This window comes from Sturnus vulgaris, chromosome 5 (genome assembly GCF_052056855.1).
Source record: "Sturnus vulgaris isolate bStuVul1 chromosome 5, bStuVul1.hap1, whole genome shotgun sequence".
Taxonomy (NCBI): Eukaryota; Metazoa; Chordata; class Aves; order Passeriformes; family Sturnidae; genus Sturnus; species Sturnus vulgaris.
Genome location: NC_142247.1, coordinates 37,971,749 through 37,996,001, shown reverse-complemented (window position 1 = coordinate 37,996,001; position 24,253 = coordinate 37,971,749). Strand labels below are relative to the sequence as shown.

The window sequence follows — 24,253 nt, the reverse complement described above, 5'->3', positions numbered from 1 at the left end:
CAGAAAAGTGCTGTAAGGGCTAACTGTAACTTCCAACAGTCCCTGTGATGTGAATGAGATGTGAAAGATTCCTTAAGGCAGAAAGGGCCTTTTTTTATTTCTCCTTTCCCAAGGATAGCCACTAATTGCTTCATCTCCCCCTCCTACAGGTTGGAAATAATTGCATAATGATCACAAAATACATTTTTTTCCATATCTTTGTTGTTCTTCTCAATCAATGCCTCTCCTGGTTTTTTAGCTGGGCTCCAAAATTTTTTCAGAACCTCAGACAGTATCTTCTTTCTCCTTCTTTTTTCCAAAATGTGCAGAGTGCATCAAGGATACAATTTCAGTCTGTACTCCCTGTCTGTGCCAGGATATTGTGTCTCTTTGTCAGTCAGTCAGTGACTTCCTAGCTGGAAGCCACAGCCTTTGGTGCACTGCAAGTGCAAACCAGGGTTAAGTGCCTGGAGCTAGACAAACCCTTCAGAAATGTTCCTTAAAGACAAAAAACAGTTTTAAAAGATGAAAACTGCTCTGAGAGGCCAAGTGTTAAATCTAAAATGCCCAGCAAGTCCAGGGATATCCTCAGTTCTTTCTGAGAGGAACCTGAGAATGATAACCTGACTTATTGAAATACAAGCAGTCCTTTTAATTGGTCTCAATTATTGTAATTTACCAACACTCTTATCCAGTATTGCTACATGCAAAATGAGTATGACAGAGAAACTCTTAACTCTGTATTTAAAATTAATTTATACTCTTCGATTGTTAAAATACAGTGAGAAATCTGTGGCCAAATGACCCAAAAAACTGCAACAGATAACCATGGGTAGAACCTGATAAATAAGATGCAGAAAAGATAAAACGTAAAAAACCAAAGTAGAAAACTTAATTTAGTTTTATAGTCAAGGGTGATTTTCTTAAAAGGTGTGGAAAGCAGAACTATCCTCTAATATGCATTTTTTTTGCTAAATAGCATAGGACAAATGATAGACCTTGGCTAAACATGTGGAATATTATTTCATTTTTGCTACTTTATATTTAGTCATTTAGCTTACTGTTTTAGCAGTTTGGACTCGAAAGGCGATTTTTTAGGAATTTTAAGCATTTTATGCCTGCTAAGCACTCTTCTTAAAATTGAGAGTATTACTTTGATCAAAAACTCTGTAACTCTGCTTCAATCTCAGATTACTGCAAGCCAACTGGCAGAACTGAGCATACACCTATTCAGGGCTACTAATATTTATCATTAATCTGCTAGTAAGTCATTAGATCCTAAGTGTCCTATTAAAATCTAACCATCCTGTAAGTCTCCAATTTTTATTTATTTAATTTTTTTTTTGCTTCTGTTTTGGTTGTGACATATTTTAAGAATACAAGAATTCTTCAGAAAGAAAAACAGAGTGTTCTATGTGTTTTGTTCATTGCACTTTTGGACAGAGGCAGCCACAGTTACTATCTTGAAATCTGATGAAAATAGGTATTGTTTCCCTTTTCTGCAAAAAATCTCTTGATATGTTTGATGATACTTTACATTATTTGATATGCTTCAACTCTTGTTCTATTAGGAAAAGCAGAGGAGACAAAAGTTCTACCAGAAAACAAAATAATTCATGGATAATTAATTCAGAATTTTTAAAATATAAATAGTCTTTCATTTGACTCTACTTTCTTCTACCAGTTACTTAACTTCTATATGTGACAGGGCAGACGCAAATAATTTTCCAAACAGATTTATGCTGAGCAACTCTATGATCCCAACTCTGTCTATTTATTCAGTTTGATCATGTTTCCACCTCCCATAACCATGAGATCATGCTATTACACCCCAGTTCATATTTCTTTATTACTTACAGTAATATATTTCCTTTTCTTGTTTCTTTTCCCGTTTGCTGGAGTTCTTATCTAAAAAATGAAGTCTTGATTTACTCCATAAACATCTGTGTTTGGAATATTCATTGGGAAACTGATCTAGCTGTGATTTTTTTTCCCACATGATGTAGCTTCAAGCTCAGTTTATTATGCTACTTTATTTCAGATAACTACTTTGATATTGAGATCTTGCCTTCTCTTGCCATTGAAGCTGTTCAGCTGTTGTCACTGATGTGGCATTTCTGTTTGTAGGTCTGATGGAGGCTTAGTGCCCTCGAGTGATGCAGTTCGTATTGATCTTCATTGTTTTCTTATTGACCCAGTACCCACAAATAAAAATATTTCTGTATTCACCTCTTCTCTATTTCTCACCTCTTATCTGAATTGAAGTTAAATGTCTTCCTGACTGTCCTGGATGTTTAGTCTAGGTGTGTCTTCACACATTTCCAGGTTTGTCTCTTTCTTTTTATTTTCCACATTGCCAAAGATCTATAATATGTGTTAGAGCACCCCCTGCCTACTGATTCTTATTTGACCACTGTGTGTTTCAAGATCTCATGGCAGAATAAATTGAAATGTGAGTTCTTGTGTTGAATGAACAGATTACAAGAGCTGGTGCTGTTAGCTCTCACTTGCCATCTGAGACCAATTTCAGCTCGGTGAGTACTTCTTTCCTGTATCAAGTGGTAAAGTAAAAGTTGACCACAGTGATCATTGTTTTGAGTTTCAACTGGACAGAGTAAGGAAAAGCTCCTTGCAGCAATCTTGGCTAGTAGGAAGTAGCCAACCAGCCTGGCTGTGACAGAAAAAAAAGGGGCATGCTGACACACAGCTCCCTTCCAGATTACTGCTCCAATCTCCATCTGCATTCTGCTAATTTCTTAATACAATAGGCAAAATATGATTGCAAAAGGAAATTTGCAGAGCAGTAGAGATTTTTCAAATGTATTGTGTTACCATAACTCCCTAGTTTAATTCTCATTTTTTTTCCACAGACCCTCATAATTTCTCACTTGTATTGAAAAATTGATATTCAAGACCAGGTCACATATTGCTTCCAGTTGGTACAATAGATGAGGTATTGAAAGATGTGGTTTTTGTTGTTTTCTGTGGGAAAAATGTTTTTTGCTTGTAAGTGTCATCATAGATTTTCCAGTAAAATTTCCTCTTACTAGTCACTGCTCCTGATACAGAAAATGAGATACAAGTCTCTATTATAGGGATTTCAGATTCCGCTATCATAATTTTTTTTTTAACATTATGAAACATAACTGGAAACATTTCTTGAGTGTGTGACTCTTTCAGCATAAACTAAGCAGACTTAAGAGGGAATGTGGTTTTCATAAATAAAAAGAAGTGTTGTGATTATAAAATTGGAAACCAGAAACTTGTAGCTGTTACATTACCTAGCTGAACAGCTATAAAGTTTAACATGCCATAATCTAAGTAAGTAAACTTGAATTTAGGATGTAGTTAAGAGGTTGAAGAGATTTGAAGATCATGCCTTCTTAGAACTGTCATACCTATATTTTAGTAGCAGTAGCACTACTTGTTAGCCAGGATTCTCACATAAATTTGTATTTATACAGAATTTTGAAGCATTCCACTACAACTTTGTTTGTTATTCCACCTACTATCACAGAGTCCTGAGTTGTGCATTGTGTGTCAAAACATATTCCATTTTTCCAGAGTTCCTGGGGAGGAAATACAATGTAATTCATTATGCCTTGAAGATAAACAGTACCTCTTGACCTTTTCAAGAAAAGTTGCAATATTTTCTTATTCCAGAATGTAATATTGTACTGAGCCGATATCAATGTGATAAGATAAATGTTTCCTTTTCTAATGTAAACCAGAGTGCACTACATTTATATAAAAATCTTGGGGGATACCCAAACCCTCCAGATAAAAAGGGGCAGCTTGGCTATTGTAGGTCTGCATTTTTGAATTCTCAGTCTCAAAGCACAAAGGGCAAACTGCAGCCAGTCTTGAAAATGATGGCCATTTTTCAGAACAAACAGATTTTTGCGTTGCCCTGTTTAGGATTTTCCTAAAGAATTTTCAAGCAAATTTTAAAAGTATGGAATTTGTTACCATTAAAAAAGAAACCAAACAAAAGCCCACAAAAATAAAGATTACCCGTCTTTCTTCTCAGTACCAGGGTCTTTTGAGACGTCCCAGTAAAACCTGTAAGTCAGTGCTACACTACGTGTAGTTAACTTGCTTTTTTTAATAGTCAGTATTTCAGGAAATGAAAGACGAATGAGGAGTATTGTTTTATCTCATTTCTTTTTCTGCATTCTCTGCTGTTGTTCAGAGCACGGTTTTCTTTATATTTCTCTGATGCATTGCACATGGCATGTTTCTGATTGATGAAGTCGGTTTTGTGCAAATGTGGTCACCACTGTGGAGAGGGCTCTGAACATGGCACTTTCAGCTTCCCTTCTGCCTGTAAGGCAATGCCCATATCCAAAGGCAAAAGCATATTTGGCTTCATGGACTTTGCCAAGTGTTAATACAGAGTCCTAGGCTCTTCTTTCTGGCAATTCTCTTTTCCAATGGCCTCATTTATCTTTATATGTTAAATGCTTTTGTATGCAGGTCAGCTTATTATATGGCATCTAAAACCCCCTCTGTTCTTCATGTGTATTCTGTTCACAGAAAAGAGTGGCTTTATCTGCGGCTACTATTTATTATATATAAAATGACATGGTATATTTTAAAATGAGTTGATTATTATTGCTTCTGCTCTTACTGTGTTTGGAACTTCATAGATATTCTGAGCACTTACTACTCTAAGCAAAATAATATTGTTGCACTACAAAGCAGTAACATCTTTGAACCCCTTCCAGCTGAAAGTAAGACTATTCTAAACATACTAATCACAGCATATAAATTAGATTCAGCAGGGATTAAAATACAGGAGAAAAGAGCAGTTAAGAACAGGGGTAAGAACAAATGAAGTATCGTTAAATCTGTCTATTTTACATATGTATCATGTTAATAATTTTTTTTTTTACTTTTTGTTTATTATGTTTATTTATTTAAACCTAAGCAAGAGTCTTAAAATGTAAAGACAACTTTTGCAAAGATTAAGGTCAGTATTAGGAAATTAACTGAAAAATGTTTTGAGAGAAGACTTAAGTTCTTGAGAGAAACAGAAACATGAGTGAAGATGAGGCTACGATGTTGGGCAGTGTAAGGAAGCCCTTGGAGTCACCAAGGGTAGAAGACAACCATAATAAGAAAAGGAAGACTGAAAGATTAGGAAAAAAAAAATGAAGATGGGGCTCTTTAGGAGGTCACATTGATTAGGACTTTGAGAATAAAGGATTCAATTTTGGTTTGAAAACAAATGGTGTGTTCACCAGGGAACCAATCAGAATGTATGAACTGGATATTCTCTACACCAGAAAAGAAGTATTTGTAAACCAATGAGGTTTAGAGGCAAAGAACTTAGATTTTGTTTTAGCAGATGTGCAATCACACCTTTCTTAGATACTGTTCTCTCTTTGATCCCCACATTTAAGACAGTTTCACATATCTGCAATAAAGACAGTACAAAATCTCTTGCAGCTTAAATCTAGTTTCTAGAACATATATTTTATATATATATATATATATAAATTAGTTTATGCAGTCTGCATTCCATAGTAAAAGAGCACACTAAGGCATAAATGGTCTAAATTACTCAATAGTGTTTACCACTCAGTGTGTTGCTAATCTCCTTGCTCATTGTTGGGGATAGTTAAATGATCTGTATCAAATTCATTCTGCAGCTGTCAGTACCTGCAAGCATATAAACAGGCAGGTAAGATTTCTAGAAGGCAGATGACCATGTGACTAAGAGGACTGCTCTAATTGGCATAATCAGTACCAGAAATGAAGGGTAAAAGAGCATGAAAATAGAATTACTTTAGTACCCCTTGAAAGGAGGCAGTAACGGGCTGCATTTAGTAGCTCCTGCAGCTGACTATGCTGAACTTTCCCTGAACATAGAAAAAGGGCATTTTATTCTCCAGAACCATCCATCTGGCATCTTCCATTAACATTAAACAGAAAGAAAAAAAAATAAAAGAGGGGGAGTGTTGTTGTTTGGTAACATTTGTATCTGACTTGAGGATTCTACAGAAATGTTAGCCCTTGGTGGAAGGTGTCCCAGTCAAATTAACATCTCTGCACATTCCATTCTTGTGTCTCACAGCAGAATGGAATTGGTCTGTGCCTTGAATTTCACTGTCACCTTGTGTTTCTTCTTTACTATACTGAAGGGTTTTAAATCTGTTTGAAATCTGTATGCCTTTGGATATTGCTAGAAATTAGCTACAGTGTGAGTAGACATGAGAGATTGACAGTTGAACACATATAGTAATTAGCAAGGGCAGGCTTTAATTGCAGCTAATTTGTACTGGTTGAACAGCCCTCCATATAAAGATATTTTATATTCAATTATATTTGTAATGTTCTGGACAATCAACATATGGTAAAATTTAAAAATATAAGCATTTCATCTAACACAGATTTGACCTGTCCCTTCTTCCTTTGCTTGTCAGAAGCTTTTATTGCTTTCAGTATAGAAAACAGTTTCAGAAATGCAACTCTGGATATGAGACTAGATATCTTCCTATGCTTGGTCATAATAATTATCGGAATTTGAGGATGCATTAAAGGCTGTCGTGTGAAATGTTGAATTACCTCTGTTTCCAAAACCTTATTTTTATTTGAGGCATTCAGGAAACTTGCTGAAGCTGTATTACAATGTAGGTGAACGCATATGGTGACAAGTTAGGTACAACACCAGAATTTATGACTGTGAATGTACATTGCTAAATCACCGTATTTTCTCTCGAGTAGAAACTTTCTTTTCTTATCTTTCATTTTCCATTTTTATAAAATTATGTTGTTGCAGCTTTAGGTGTCATTGTTTTGTCTTCTCATGACACCTAGGGAAAAAAACCCAAACTGAACCGAAATCATAATTCTGCTATGCCATAAATATTATGGGGTAATAGGTATGCAAAACTTTAAAAATATACTCTAGAACAGAGATTAAATAAGGAATTGTAACAGAGGCTTGTGTTTCTCAAAAATGCAGAAATGTTAAGAAAACTTTGGAAAAAAACTTACAGCCAGGAAAACAAATGCTCAGGTTGCTACCACTTGCATTTGCCAAAATCTCAGAAATCACTTATTCCAACAAATTTAATGATTGGTGAAGGTCAAAATTCCTGCGGGCACTGCTCTTAGGGTTTTTTTGAACTTTGTTGCAAAATGTCTACTTTGGAATGCTATTAATTCACACGTAAATAATTTCAAATGGGGTTCATGATATATCTTGTCTTGCAAGATGATGTAAAAGCTTGAGTGAATTCCATGTGTTCAAATTTCAAAGGATGGTGCCTGTTAGGTCACTTTGGAGTCAACCAATGTTTGTTATAAAAGAACGACTATCTATGCTACTTAGACTGTGTCAGACTAGTCAGAGAAACACTTCCCTTGGAAATTAAAGATGTCAGTTTTAGTAAAATTAGCTTTTTTTTTTGAGTAGTGTAATCATCTCTAGTCACTAAAATATCTATTCTCAGTGATATTGTTCTGGCCTGATTTTTGTACTCTGATTACTATATGAGTCTTTTTTAATACCTTCTAGTTGGGAAGAAATTTGATTTCTCTTCAATATTACTTCCATTGTTTTTATTTTGGTGCCATTCTCTTTGCACTTGTAAAAAAATTCTAAAAATTGTCCTTAATAAACAGTTTTAGTCCTTGTAGTCTTTCTATGATTCACCTTTTCTCTGTCTTTTATCGCAATGAAAGCATAATTCAGTTATTCTTAAGAGAGACACAAAACCTCTAGCCAGAATCTTCCCAAATTCTGATGCAGAAAAATCTAAAGGAAAGTACTACTGATGATTAAGTTGTTCTTAAATAAATTCTTAATGCTTTTGATTTTCAAAGTATGCTTTTCCTGGAAAATCTCATTTTTGTAGTATCTTTAAAATAAACAAATAAAAGAATCCATAATATTAAAAAAAACCCCTTAAGTTCTTGAAGTTGGACCTTTTTACTGTTTTCACTTGATTTTGTGCAAATGCCACTGGTGATACACCAAAGCCTTTGCAATGCCCTCTATCATCTCATTCCAGAGTCCCAGTCACCTTTGCTGAGTAACCTGCTTGCTCCTTTGCCAGTAGCAGATGGAGTTCAGTCCCAGCATTGAGATCTGGGGTACTCCTGGAGTTGGTGACTAACCTGAGCTCTGAGGAAATCACTTTCTTTAGAGCCTTTCAAATTACCTAACTCTGAATACTCAGTCTTAAGTGCCTAAACATGAGGATGAGAAATACTATCAACCGTATTATAATTTACAGAAATTATTATATGGTACTATTTTTATGGATTTGATTGATGATGACTCTGGAAACAGATGCTTTGGATGCTTTGGGTTTTTTGCCACTGCTTTTTTGATGAAAGAAATGAAGGTTTTTCATAAAACAGTGGCTATTGTCAAAATTTTTACTTTCATCAGTAGAGATCATCCCAGATGCATAAGGTGTCCGTATAAAACTGGTACTTAAAACTCATCAGCAGATACACCATGGGAGGTTCAGGATGCAGCAGTTCAGAATGAAAGGAGTCTTGATTCCCCCACCCTGGAGTGTCTGCTCTTGTTTCTGGCAAATTTTTTTCCAGCCTGTTCAGACATGAAATTAAAGTTCTTAGACACTCTTCACAAGCCATCCCAAAATCACAACCTGGCTGCTTCTGCCAAGAGAGGCTCCAAAATAACATATGGCTCAACTGTTTTGAGAGCATAGCCATGATCTTCACTAGTAAATTAAACATGGTTCCTGGATACTAAACTGAGCTGTTGACACAGGGTGAGACACATGTGAGCTAATAAGCATTTTAGACCCCAAAATTGGGATAGCTGTACCAAATTACATAGTCAAATTGGTCCTTGGAAAAGTCTGACTGCAGAGCTGTGCCAGGGCATAGCTTGAGAGAGTGTGGGTCAGCACAGGTAAAAAATGCATGCCCAGAGTTTGCTGGTGCAGAAAATCACATTCTCAGTCACTCTCCAGTTTTCAGTGTAGGTGAAGCCTGAGAGAGTTGGTAGAAGTGATACTGTCATCATACCTTTTTCAGTAATACACTCCCTATATTTTTTGTAACTCTATAGATGAAAGTGCTTGCAGAGTTCATGTCTTAGTGTTATTAATGAAACTGGGGATTGCTGGAGAAGAGGGTGAGAACCTCTGGCATTCATCTAAAATCAAAGATTGTTTCACCTGCTGGCCACAGCTCTTTCTTCAGGTAACAGCATAAGCCTTATGCCATAAACTGTGCTCCAGAAAGTATTTCAAAGCCATCCCAAAGTCCTTACATGAAATAGTTTCTCTCCTGTTTTTATTCTTCAGTCCACTGTCCTATGGCACAAGAACAGCCCTGGGAATTGCAGCAGACGAATAGGCATTATCCAGAAGGCTTTCTCATATAAGGCAAAGCCTTCTGACTAAAAATACGGTAATACTATGATGTCTGTCATGTATTTTTTTCCCAAATCTCAGAAATTAAATTATCCACATTTTATCCTGCAAAATAAAAATCTGTCTCTAATAGATGACATTAAATTTTTAAAATAACAGCTAAATTAAAGTTCACTGTAGATTGTAACACTGTACTAGTGTTGCGATATTTCGTCAGGAATAGATCCATGCTTTGTGTGATACTTGAAACTCATGGTATGAAGAAGTGATGATCTGGTAAGATAGATAAAGATTCACAGAGAAGATGCACTGCATCCTGCCTAATAAATTAAATTAAAAGGCAATATGGTTACAGCTTGCTGAGGTTTAAAATGTACCAAGAAGGAAAAAAAAGGTATTATAGAAAGGAGAATCTGGAAAATACTTCTAGGACATGAAATCTGAACTCTGTGCAATGTGTAAAGAGGAATGTTTTTAGAAGAGAAGACTAGTGACTGAGCTTAGATAATAGTAAATTGATGACATGACAGAGAACTGAAAAAGTAAAAGCTGATTATTAAATTTTGATTTCTGTAAAGCAAGAATAGTTTAAGCAATATATGGAGTAAAATTTAGCTATAAACTTAATTTCCAACGTATTTTAATCATGCACTAGGTTGCCAGTGTTTTTTTCTTATGTACACGTTAGTGATAGTGATTATGTAATCTATGCTGTATCGTTCAGAGGAAGTTTTTACAGTCTGATGCCAGAAGAGACTTTAACCGATGTGAAGTATTACATATGTTTGGCACCAACATAACTGGGTGTGTCTGCTTTTACAAATTCATTTAAAGGTGATAATGCCCCTGAGCATATTTACGATTATAATTCCTTGATTAGCTTGCCATTTAGGAAGATTACTGTAGATGCCAAGGCAGTATAAAAAGGATAATTTTTTCCTGGGTGAGCTTGGTGAAGTGTGATAGAAACATCTACCTTTCAATTCAAATGCCTAACCTGTTGCATTGTTCATGCATAATACTTGGGAATTCCTTGCACAGTTGCTATTAGTTCTCCAGCACCTAAATGCCCTGGGAATTGCAAAATATCTTTATTCCTCTTCTGCAAAACAATTTTAATAGCTTCAGGTCTTTTCTTTTTCATCCCTGCAAGTTTCTAATCATAAAGAATATACTTCCTACTAGATGTCCTCACAAGGACTGAAACTGGGATGAGGAGCCCGAGGACATTTGCCTGCCTCTTTGTACTTGCATTTTAGCTTAAAATTAAAGCTCTTTGTCATTTCACTCTTTTTATAATCTTCTCTCTTAAAAGTCCCCGAAGTGGAGAATGCTTTCTCAGTAGCACTGTCTACACTGACTGTTAAGGCTACCCTTCAAAACATACGATTGCCAACTACAGCAAGAACCTGAAGATTGGTATTCTTCAGAGAACAGAGGTCTGTGTGTTGGACTGTGCCTGCTGGATCATCATGAAATGTACCAAAAAGTTAAAAGGCAGACAAGCAGTCCAAGAGAAAAGCTGAAATTGCAATAATTCAAGCAGGTCAGAGTAGACCACAAGCTACTTACACATTAAATTTACATGTTTTATATAAACATAAAAACCAATTTGTGATCATGGAACAGAGGTTCCTCTGAAGTCTCACTGTCCACACTTAGTACCAGATTTTAGTGCTCAGAATTATTCTAAGGAGTTTAGATCAGACCTTTTGTTTTTAGCATATTCAAAACTATTGCCCAATGCCTCCACTGATAAGTTTAGTGTCTAGAAAAGGACTGCTATTTGCATAATTTACTTCTTTATCTCGTATCAAGACAAGTTTTTACTGGTTTGGTTTTTTAACTGTAGACCAAACTCCAATTCTGTCTCCAAAATATGGTTTCTCAAAAGCTTTGAAAGATTGCAAAGAAAATGGCTATTGTTATATTGCCTGTTTACATTCAGGTTTATTGTTTCTTCCCCTAATCAATCTTTTATTGACTATGTTCCTATTTATATGAATAGTTTGGTTTATGTTAACTGAAGTTTTAGAAAGCCTCACAAAAATATCCATAAGAAAAAAAAAAAATGTGCAGTAGGATTTTAGTTCAAGTGATTCAGCTTAGCAGTATAGACTGATTTTTAATGTGACAGAGATTGTGTAGTGATTTGGATTGAATTAGTTCATTAAAAATGTGACCAAATATGGGTCAGTTTATTTTTGCTTTTTTTTTATTTGTGGAGATGTCTGACTTAAATTGATATAGTGGTGCTTTGGACCCTCCGTCTTGCCTTATATTTCTCTCCTCTTATTAGTTCTCCATTTCAGCCACAACTCTGTTGTTTCTATTAAGAAATGTAATAGCCAGAAAATATTTTTTCTGCTACTGTTGTGCCCGTACTTGGAGGTGAGGACACAAGAATCGTGATCAGGGGCTCTGACTGCAGTTATGGCACAGAGCATTTATTTCTAAGCCATCTCCTGTTCTGTATACACTATTTCTCTGTTCAGTCCAAAATTTCAAGGATAGTCTCATAAACACAAAAGTGGTCATGTAAGGTCAGAAAATTCCAAAGAGCAACTCTGTATGTGCAGCTCTTGCTGATCCTCTGCTGTTAGCTCACCATGGAAACAAACCATGCTGGAGCTCCATGATATTCAGTTTATGAGAACATGGTGTTATTTGAAATGTAGCAAGGTGTTAGACATCACACTAATCCAAACTTGGCATGCTTTCACAGGAGCCACACAATCATATAAAACAGGGCTGTGTGACACTTCTAAAGATCTTCTGTATCCCAGAGCAGAATTGGTGCTCTTAGCTGTTCCTTAAGATGCTTCTTGAACAGGTTCAGCAATAATGATTTTGCAGCATGTACACAATTTATTGTACTCCTCCACTACTCTACCATTGGAAAGTTCCTTCTAAAATTTAATTAAATCTCCCTGGATTCAGTTTAAGGCCATTTTTGCTTGTCCTTCCCATGGAATACAGTTAATTTGTTCTCTGCAAAAACTTGCTGATGACTTTTACTGCCTTAGGGTTGGGGTTTATTCCTGTTTTATGATCAGACTTCTGCTATCCCATATGTTGGATTTTTCTCATTGACATCGTTATTACCGTTCTTATCTGGTTACTGGTAAAATGGTCCACCTCTTTGAACCATTGTGTCCCAAGCTGGATACATTTCACTGAGTCTTTAGAAGGTTGAGGAAAGTAGAGAAAATATCAGTTTTGTATATGACACTTCTATTTTTATATCCCAGTTGCTTTTATCATAATAATATGACAGGATTTTTTTTATGTCTTCAATGCATGGTTTTCATCACAGCTGTATGTATTAAATTTAAGATTTCTTTAAATTATGCTCTTGTAAGAACTAAAAGTCAGTAATTAGAATTATTAAAACTACTTAAAACACCCTTTAAATTTATAATTTCAAACGTGAAACCCAGTCATGACCTTTTTCTTCTCCACTGATAATCAACTGGATATTTCAATAATGGCTTTTGTGCCTTCCTCCCGTACACTAAAAGCCTGATATGACCATCTTGATAATATTTCCTTTCATGGTTACAGTCTCACTCATTCCTCTGGATATGGATGTGTAAGGGCAGTGGTAAATCAAATTGTTATCATTCAAATATTTGGAGCCCTTTCAATCAGCAGCTCTTCAATGGATATGTAATTTCTCACACTTGGATTGGCTCAGAGAGTTTGATTAGTATAATTACTGTAATTTTATTTGATTTTGGTACCATGTAGATCCATTTTCTTTGATGGGTAGTTTTGGTTACTGGCTTGCAAGGAAGATATCCAGATGAGGGATCTGTGCTTCTGATACTTTGTGTCAGCACTCCTTTACCAGTGAGTGCAGAATGTAATTTAATTGAAAATAAGTTGTAAAGATAGACGTATTTCATTCTGACTTCTAAATGGCAAGGGCTATTTTAGGGTAAAATTGTTTTGGTATTTGTTCTTCACATGTTACTTTACCTCTCTGTACTACTGAACAAAAGTAATCGGTCCTCAAATCCATCTTCTCAAACTTGAGGTTCTATTCTGGGAATCTTGCTGTTGGCCAGAACAAAATGATTGAGTGCATGCTTCTGTCTGGTTTGCATCTGCCTCACTTCTTGGTTTAATTTATATTTTGATGTTGACTATTTGTTAATAATTTGATTAATACATTGTCTTTAACTTTAAAATTTCCTCTCAGATTTCTAGCAGTTAAAACTGTTGCCTTCTAATAGCCTTCTAACAGTTACAGTGCTTCCTTTGATACTTTGTTTCTTTCCACTCCCGAATTTGCTATGAATTTTGATCTTAACACACATGGGACCGCCCTTGATTTAACTTGCATCAGTTCCTTTGTTATTTATAAATTATCAAATCATCTATTATTCTACCTAAGTCAACACTATTTTGTTTCTGACTGCTTTAATTGAAAGTAGCTTTCACAGCCAATAAGGGAATGTCTACAATGGACAGACTTGAAAGGTCTTTTTTGTTTAATGCTTTCAAATCATATGTATGCTTTCTACCATATAAACATAATATTATATAAACTTATAATCATTTTAAGGATTTTTTTATTTCTGGCTCCACACATGGGAGAGCTATATTAATTGTTCTTCTTTGCCTGCACACTTAAATAGCTTTTATATATCAATTAGGAGATTTTCATTGGAAGTAGATCATACCAGTTTTCATGTGGATATCTGGTACATGCCACCACTACCACATTATTTTCATGTAGAATTAAGAGATTAGCTCCTCTGTTTAGCTATTATACGTCCCAATCGTTTAAAAATCACCCCCCATGGAAGAATATAGCACTATCAGAATATTTGTGAGCTTGGATTGCTGTTTTTTTATGTGTGCACTTTTTTTTTTTATCTTTTTAAATTTCATAAATTCAATTAGTCACTGTGTAATGTAAGGAGAAGGAAAGTGGGGTAGGTTGTTTGCTTCTGTGTGTACAAAAGGAAAGTTAAGTTTATGCATGTGGGATGAAAGAAAGGAGATTGTCAGGTTCGAGCACAACTTTGGTGTTGTGAGTCCCCATCTCTCCTAACCCTTGACATTTGCATTCTCCAGCTGGTGTGAGCTTTGGAGAAAGCATTTGGATTTGCTGTCAGGCACCATGTTATGCATGGTCTGACGTGGTGCCCTAATGACCAGTGCAGACTATGTCTACAGGGAAGACATTCCTGCTAATGCTGCCAGGAATTGAAGCATGTAACTGTTATGGGTGTTTTGTTTCTAATTCTTGGTCAGCCAAATAATGGGCAGAGAAAATTAAAGAGTTGTTTTTGCAAAAGTCTTTAGAATCTATTAAATTGGGTTATAGGGAGAGAAGCTAAATTTGCTTTATAAAATGAAATATGTAAACTGCTGATTACTAGTGCCCTGTATTTATTTAGCATCCTTCACACAGGCAAAAAAGGGAAGACACTAAAAAAAAAAAAATCCAAACAAAAAAAACCCCTAAAACAACGACAAAAAAATCGCCAAAAAACCAACCAAACACCAACAACAAATGCCAAAACAATTAGAGTGAAAAAAAAATCTGATAATTAACTATTATTTTTCACAAAACTAGTCTAATTACAAATCAGTCATGGTGAAATGAAAGGTCAATAACTACAGATGCATAATTTCTCTCTGATAGATTGCTGTTTGAAAATAGGTTTATGACAATTATATGATTAATTTCCTTTTATTAAACAGCATTATAAGACTTCATGTTGCATTTATCACTTTATTACTGTTACTTTTTGTCTTCAACTGAGAATTACTCCTGGATAACATTAGGATCGAACAGAAGCTCAGGTAGATTGAGGATCATTTCTTCTAGTGGCATTTGTGTTGCAGGGAAGACCACAACTCTGAATCAAAAGCAGAGCCTCAGTATTCTGAAACTGGCAGTATCAGCCTAAGAGAACAAAACACACACACACACCATCACCCCTGCCACCAACCAACCAACCAACCAACTGCAAAGGGCTTTTAGTCCAAGGAAATGAGAGCCATATCCAGCGATATTCTTATGTTTTCTGAACTGAAGCACTTGAGGAATGAGAGTATGTAAGTTAAACTGTGATCCAGAACATCTTTCCCTACTTGTCTCCAACCCTCACTGTGCTCTGCTTTTTTTATTTTGAAATTCCCCAGACATGAAGAGTTGCTGTCCTGAACAAATGGAGAATTTTCCCAGCCTTGGAAAAGCTGGGCGGCCTGGGGATCCAAGAGCCAGACAATCATTTGCACAAATTCCTGTAGTGTTAATGTAGTAAATGTTTCCAAGTATATTCAAAGTTCACTTCATTCCACCCTGTAGCGTTGGGTTTATTATCGAATTTGTGAGCACTACCACTTCTTGTCCTTTTGTCTAGCAGCCTGGTGGTAGGAGTACTTGGCATTGTACTTTGACAGTGTCAAAGACTATTGCCTCCTCTTCTGGAGCATAATATAGTTTCAGACATTTTGATCTCTTCCAGGTTTGTGTTCTACTACTAGGCAAGATACCCTAATCTAGATTCAGAAGACAGAAACACCTTTTTTTTGTTTGTGTATTGGCATAGTTTGATGTTGGGTTAATTGAGTGAATTCCTTCTTAGGGAACATCTAGGTTTTTTAGATAATATATTCTTTGAGATAGGTGCCAATAGCCTCAGTTCTCTGGTCTACTTCTATAGGCAAAGACTGTAAAAATTGTTCAGTCTATCTCTCATAGGTAAAATCAGACAAGTTATGTGGCTTGGATTCCTGTTACCTACAGGTGGGCTTTGCGGCGTGGCAGATTTGTCCTCAATTTTCTGTGTGTGTCTTAAAGAAAAAAGAGTGTCGTTTACTGGGGAAAATGGGAGTTCACCTTCTCTGTCGAGGCTTCTGGGGAGACTGCTGCTGGAAAGGAGCTGGATCTTCTTAAATTCAAGATTCTTTGAATAGTGCTGACTGCTTTGCTACTCCATTTGGAAGGATTATAAGCTGCTGTACTGACTGACTGATATTCATTAGAGAACTTTCTGGGCAAACACAATCAGTGAGAGACAAACGTTTAGCAATATCATTTGAGTGCTATTAGGAAGGGTTGAACAATGTTGTCTTTCAGTCACTGTCTTTTGAGGGTTTTGTACAACTGTGGGTAATTCTGCGATTCTTGTTGGGAGCCAACCAGAGAATAGGCCCTGAGCAGGTTATAAAGGGTCAGAGATTCTCCTAAAGTGTTTTTTATAATAAATGTAGCTATGTAATCATTTGGTTAACTTGTTATTCAACCAGTGCAGAGCAGTCTTTGGCCTTAAATCCAGCTTAGCATGTTGATACGTTTCGGTTGTGTAGTGCTACCAGCAAGATGACTCTCGTTTGACATATTCAGCCATTTGGAAACTTATTTTACGTTCACCAGGAGTGTTAGGGTATGCAGTCATTTGAAAAAATAAAATAGGGATTCAGAATTAGGAAAGAAAAGAGTCTGGTTGACTTCTGGCAAGTGTTTTGGTTTTGGTTATCTTCAGAGTATACACCTCTTGTCAGTATAAATAGGGAGTGCCTGTATAAACATTCTTGTTTCGCCTGTTCCACATAATAGTTTCTTGTATCATATTTCTTTTGACCTCGCTATCTGAAACCAATTACAGGAGATCCATTTGGGCTGCATCTATTTTCATAAGAAGCCCAGGCAGCAGTGTTTTTCTCAGAGATGAATATCAACATCAAATATCCTTCTGAGTGCTTTGTTATTTATGTTTCAGAGAGATTTTGTAGCCTTCAGCTCTCAAGAATGTGTCACGCTGTGCTGTTTATACATTGACGATATTAATGGGCATAGATGTCATTTTTCATTTTAACGTCTCAAATGCAACAGGCTGATAGGTTAAACATTCCTGGTTTTAAAGGAAGGATATGAGTGACATCTGTTTCCTAAAAATACACATACATTTAATTTCTAAAAACCCAAGTAATAAGTTTACCATCTTTAGGTGAACAGCTTTCACTTTATTAAAATGGTAAAACTTTAAAAATAATTTTGAATCATGCTTACATCAAATAGAAGGGTTTAGAATACAAAATTAAAGGAAGTTATATCTCCTAGTAATATTGCCAGCAAACAGCAAAATCTACTGCAATTTATCAGCTTTAATAGTGTGAGTTATATACAATTATTTTCATTTCTGTTCTGCTTATGTTTTAGCTATGCCAAAGCTTCATAGTAAATATTAAGAAATAGTGTTCCCAATAAATATTTTACTAGAAGACACAGTGAGTTCTGGAAACCATATGCCCAAATATTCCTTCCTATATAGCTATTACTTGAATCATTACAATGATTTTCATTTACGTAATTAAAATAATTTCTAATTCTCAGATCTTTTTATTGCTTTTGTCTACATTGATTTTTTTTTTATAATTTCACTCATTTAGATAATTAAGGAAAAGTTCCTACTAAATTTGAAACAAGTGTTACTGGAAACTGGATATAATTTTGACTGCTGTAGAATCTGTTCTTTCTACACTTAACTTGAGGTGGGACTCAACATAAATTTGATCTGCCAGATTTATAAGTGCCTGTTATTTTGTCTTCATTACACTGTTTTTAGATCACGAGTTATTGTCAGAAAAATTTATAAATTATACATGGGATGGGTGTTTATTGGAAGTGTAGATGTTAAATTATGAATTTTGTAAGATACTTTCAAGTTGTCAATTTGTTTTGCAAAGATTTAATAGCAGCAAATGAATTTTTAGAACTAATATTTTATAGTATCATGATCTTCACTTATGAATAATGTCAGTAATAATACTTTGAAATTAACAGTGTTTCTGGGAGGTTGTTTACCATGTAGCAAAATGTAAAGTTAAGCAGCACACTGGGAGAAAAAAATACCATATGATGACTGCTCTAAGAACAAAGGCTGACAGTGATTTCTCCTTATGAGTTTTAAATCATCTCTGATCTCTTGAAATTGTTTTCTGTTCTTCTTCTATCTCCTGTGTTTACAATAATCTAAACTGCCACAATAAGATCACTGAAGTATTCAGGTAGTCATCATTTATAAGACATTCTGTATTAAAAGATAAGCCTTTACTCCTTTAGAGATATTCCCAACCAGCACATATGAATCAAAATAGTTTAAGTAGTAGAGCCTTTTATGCAAGCATATCCTGTTGTGCTGCCTTGCTTTTTCATGAAGTGTGACTCTTTTTGTAGTTAGCTGTAGGAAGTCATACTTTCTTAGGCTCATTCCACGGGAGTATGCTAGCCACAATTCGAAATCATACTGTCTAGATTAAATCTAAGCTACGGCAGACTATAATTCTCTAATTTTCAAGTACTGTAAGTGTACAGCTTTACTGGATGCTTACTTGCTTGTTTTATTGTATTGACGTGAGGGCTTTGCTGCTGGAAGGAAGATTAGGGTTTCTGCAACTGCCAAAAAGAAAAGATTATTGTCTTTATATTTTTTTCCCATTTCCTCTTACTCCAGATCTCTTCTCTCATTCTCCTGGCAGTATCTTCCCAAGTGGTAAGGTTGGTTTTCCTCTACAGTCTCTCATGAATTCAGGAGTGCAGTAGCTCTCTTGCTTCCATTGAAATTTTCTTTTTGGAGAGCACTATAGATTAAGAAATATAAATTTGCCACAGATCTTCTGTTTGTGCTTTTAATCTGCTTTTGCTTAAACCATTGCAAGAAATTGGGACCAAACCCTGGTGCCCCTGAAATCAACAGATACATTTAACTCTGATCTCAGGCAGAGAAGGACTGTCCTGTAGGATATGCTCAAGAACTGTGAGTGCCGAAGAGATCATGCACCCAGTGGTTCCTTGGTAACAAAATATTTCAAGTGCACTTTTAAATATGTTAACTTTTGTTTATTTTTAGCAGAGAGAAGATAGTTCTGTTCATCTCATTGCTTAGGTTCAGACGAATGTATACTCTTTGTAAAGCTGACCTGTAATTACTTGAGAATTTGATGAAACAATAAAGGGATTGTTGTGGGAATGTCTCCAAATGTTAAAAGTCTGCTCTGCAAACTTAGTACCAGGGCCTTCTATGGGGAGACGAATCAATGTTGTTAGGAGATGGTACTAGTGCATTCACTTTGTTTACTTTGGTTTTCTATGTCTGCCTGCCTTCTCAGAAAACTTGCTTGGAGCCAGACTGTAGCAGCCCTCTCTCTGTCTTTTCATAATTGATCAGGGGATGACTGCCTTCCCTGAGGGTTAAGACGTGGCAACTTTTTCTGTTTGCTCAGCATCTCAATGCAGTAGTTCAAACATTGTTCACACCAGCTGGCAGTGTAATGCCATATGCACATCTTGTCAAAGCAACTGTTGTCATGGATACTAGAAACTATCTTAAAAACCAGCTCATTTGAGTCTAATCAAAATTGTACCTTTCTTTATCAGTTGAGAATCTTTATTATTTTAGGGAACATTGATCAAATGGCATTTATTGCAGTACGTTCCACCTACAGTAGGTTTTAATAACAGAAATAATAGTGTGATGTATTGTAAAGCTATAACTGCTATTTATTGAGCTGATTTTTCTAAGGGGAGAAAAATTAGTTCTCCAGGTAGTTTCAGTGGAAATGTTTTGAATCAGGTTTTTTGGTTTATTTTGTTTTTCTTTTTTTTTAATTTCTAAATAAGTACCACCTTATAATACTTGACATTTAAAAAAATAATTTTTTTGGAAAAAATAATATCGATTAGCATTCTTTGGGTAAGTGGAATGTTTGTTTACATTTCATATGTTTAACTATATTTGGCTGAGTTGGAATGAAAACGTAAAATAAATGAAAACATCTTCTATTTTGATTGGGATACTGTCATCCCTGAGCCTGATCTGGTTGGTTGAGTAATAATTTCTTTGTTCTCTGATTTTCCTAAGAATGCAAATTAAAACCACTCATTTTTATTTGGCATTAAAACTGCACTCTTTTTTTTTGTCAAAGGAGAGGTTTCTCCTTGAATTGTAAGTACAAAAAGTGTTTTTAATCTTCAATGAATATCCTTATTAATTCACTTTCAAGATAATCTGATGTTGATTTGTCAAATTTAATTACAGCTTCTGGTAACACTTGAAGTCTACTTGCTTTTACTTCAAATTGTAATACGAAAATGCAAATTGAATGATAATTTGCAAGGGAGTGGGCATTTTAGTTGAACACTCAAAGACAAGTTCCTTGTGGAAATGAGGCTATTGATGCAGTTTATGATTTTTCCTCTTCAAGCACTTCAAACAAATTAACTTTATTTCCTGCAGGATTTCATGTACATCCATAAATTCTAGTGAAGTCTTATATATGTACTTTCAGAATATTTTTTTTAACATTTCAAGTGAAAAAAAAAACCCTGAAGTCTGAAATCTAGCAAATACAAATCGAATAGGAGGGGATTTTGTTTGTTCAATTGGACTTTTACCTTACATTAGCAATGAGTAACTGATTTCTTTCTAGGAATTGGTCAAATTTATTTACTTTTTTTTTTTTTTTTTCACTTTTAGGCACTCCAGGCAGCAAGGCAGCTGCTTTTACAGCAACAGACAAGTGGACTGAAATCTCCTAAGGGCAGTGAGAAACAGAGACCGCTGCAGGTTAGTAAAGTCTCCTTGCTTTTGGGACCTTAGTCTCAGAGAAGAGTGCCGTGTTCTCTCCTCACACGTGAGGGGTGTTTGTCAGTCCTGTCCTCTAATGGTGTGTATGTGCATATTCACATGCTGCAGGTTACAGGCTTCTTGCTGCTGACTGCACAGAAAAAAATCACTATGAGATACAAAAGTCTTTTGTGGCTGTACATGCTTAAAAGGTCTGAGTTCAGTAACTGTGGTACATTAATTCTTTATAGACATGTTACAAAATTGGTATGTGATTTTTATGCGTACATGGTTTAAATTGTAAAAACATGTTAACACTAGGAGAAAAACAGTATCTGAAAAAAAAAAAAGCTAAATACCTCACAGGTACTATATCTAAGTGACAGAGAAGTGTTCAGAAACTTACCAACACAAGTGCATGAAATTATGAAAGCTGTTTCTGCCATTTTAGAAAAAAATATATGTCATGAAATTTCACATTAGAATGTTGTTGGGCTTTAGATTGTGAATGGGTAAACAGAAGTTCTGCTACTGAATAGTTATTTTAAATGCATTAGTAAAAACATAAATAGAGTTTTATTCTTGGAAACTTTTATCAGTGTGGTATTTTTATGAGGTATTAATTCGTTTATTCCTAATGCAGAGTTCCATATTAAATTGCATTCTGCTGACAAAACTTGTTCCCTCTTATATATAGACCAAATATGGGTGCTTAACTGCTGAATTACATTGTGTTGCAGACAACTTTATTTTGTTCAGGAAATTTTTTAAAAGTATAAATCCTACCATTCTCTTCCTCACATCTATTTTTCTGGGTGAGCATTTATTCTCTCAGGACTTCCCCTATTTTCTAATGGAGTAGGGTGTTTTTATCTCATTTTTAGTTTTTGTCATGCATAATAGAGAACCCCAGGCACTGGAATGTATTTTTTTTTTCCACCAGGGAAATGTCGTAAAATTTGTTCACTTCTGCACTTTCTGAATGTGATTCACACTGTCTCCCTTTCTTTGTGAAACGGGGTGGAGCAATGTTGGACACAGCAAACAGGTCCACACTCCTGATCAGCTGTCTTCAAATCTTCTTTTAAGGTTTTATTTGTTTGCTCAGAACCAAACAGGAATTTAGGAATATGACTAAAGAAAATGGAAAAAAGGAAAACATGACATGATGGTATCTTGCCATACTGCAGTTGTAGTCCAGTCTTGGCTGAGGCTGAGTCCTGGGACCCTCTCAACTTTCTACTCTTCACCCTTGACTTTGCTTTGTAACTGCAAATTCACTTTTGCTTTGTATCAACTATCTTTTGCACTGAAGGCACATAAGAAGAGTAGCCATAAAGGTAGAAGCTTATGAACTATATGGGCTTTTTAAGTTTTAAAGTGGAATTAGTGACCTTGAAGGGTTGAACCGTGAAAATTATTGATTTAATGAATATTGTGAAAGTACTTCATTCTGCTAGCTCTTCATTCTGAAAGATAACATGGGTCGTACAAGGAGTGTACAGGATCCATCTAGCCCTATGTTCTGTCTCTAAATTGTCTGACACCAGGCAATAAGGAAAGTATATGAAACAGGCATAAATAGTGGTATTTTTCCAGTATATGTTTTACACATTTTTTCTTACTTTAATCCTCCACCTTTTAAACCAGCACAGTCCAGGAGCTACTGACTCTTCACATTCTCCACCCATTCACAAACTTTCTTTTCAAGGTTAAAGAAGTCTGGAGGTGCACTGTTTTGGTAGGCATTGGTGCAATAATAGAAAACCAGGTTTGGATGCAAAAGACAGTCATGCACAGAACCCAGAGGATGATGAGATGAAGAGAGTCTTGTGCTTTCATGTTCTCAAAACACTAACCCTGTCCTGATGCCCTTTAAATGCTAGGGGTTCATGTGTTGGTGCTGTATCACTTGTTTCCCAGGAGGAGTCAGCATCTCATGAATCATGCTTGAGAGGCAGGAAGAACAAAATATAGCAAATAATTTTATTTTCAGAATGGTTACATGCTCCCTAAAGCTTAGATTATTGCTTATGTTTCCAGCTTTTTCTTCCATTATCAGTGTGTACAGTGTCTCTTATTGGCCTTGAGCACTTCATTTGGTTCATTTTTAAAAGAGAGGAAAAATGGAATTTGCTCCTAGACTTTGGTTTTATGTATCAAATACCATGTAAATTCAGGTATGAGCACAAACTACATTTTAATTTTCCTTTTTAGTGAAAAGGATGTATAAAGGTTTTGGATGTGAGTCCTTTGAGCTTTTCTATTTCTGTCGCTTACTGTCCATTGTTCATCATGTAGTGGAATTTTACATTTCAATCACCATGTTGCCTGTTTGACTAAATACTGTCATAAAATTGTACAGCATTATTTTCTTATTCCAAACTTAATGGTAACTTCAACCAAAACATTCTAGCAGTAGAAATTGCTAAATTTGTATAAGGTATACATTTTTGTAAGACAAAATTGAGGGTTATAAGGCAAGAATACCTGTACTTGTGTTTGTGATTAAGAAAACAGACTTCTCACAAAATTTTAAAAAAACTTTAAAATTAATGCATATGTAATTTCCTCCATTTCAGAGGAATTTACTAATCTGGCAACTGTCGATATGTTAAAACAGATTTGTAAATCTAGTAAAAATGCAATAAAACCGTAAAAACTAGCTCACACATCTGCAAGAAAAGGCGGCTATTTGGCAAGCCTTGCCATGCATCTTGTGCTCTGTAGTTTGTTCCATAAGCCAAAGAGGGAAAAAACTGGTATTTATTTTAGTGGCCATCTTTTCTGGGGGAAAGTAGCATATGGTGTTTTTATGTATGTTCTCTCTGTTATTTCATATGCGTCAAGTATTTCAGTGACTTACAGCACCTACTAGCTAATCAGCAAGTTGAAAGCTGATTGAAGAAACCTTCAAATTTGTGTCCTCACCTTTGCAAAAAGAGGGTGTTGGGTAAGTCATCATGTTCTACTGTGCTTTACTGAGGGGATGTCTTTAGGGGAACTGCTGAAATTTTCCTAGAATAATTTGAGTGTCTTTTGTATCTTCATGAAAAGCCTTTTACAAATATACCACTAGCTGTGTGATCTATTGTAAAAGTACAGAAGTTCTTGTTTTAGTTTCTAATGCAAAAGTTACCTTTAACTAGCAGTTATCCTATCAGGGACAGGAGGCTTATATTTAGATTGCGAGTTAACAGAATACCTGCAAAAATTACAGTTTTAGATAGACGCTTGTCTTGATCTACTATTACTTTGATTTACATTTGTCTGGGTTTCACACTGCAGATGGCATAACCATTAGCATGTCTTATGTAA

General features: G+C 35.4%; 1 protein-coding gene across 15 annotated transcripts in view; it reads left to right on the top strand.

Moving 5' to 3' along the window:
* Window positions 1-24,253, top strand: part of FOXP2 (forkhead box P2) — a 394,712-nt gene that overhangs the window by 252,105 nt on the left and 118,354 nt on the right. For 14 of the 15 annotated variants that reach the window (XM_088165468.1, XM_088165467.1, XM_088165466.1 and 11 more), the window contains one exon: window positions 20,846-20,935. In XM_088165468.1, coding sequence (XP_088021594.1) covers window positions 20,846-20,935 — 90 coding nt within the window. Of the gene's footprint in view, window positions 1-20,845; window positions 20,936-23,785; window positions 23,889-24,253 lie in introns of those variants that run through there. The other variant, XM_088165470.1, reaches the window with a different exon arrangement.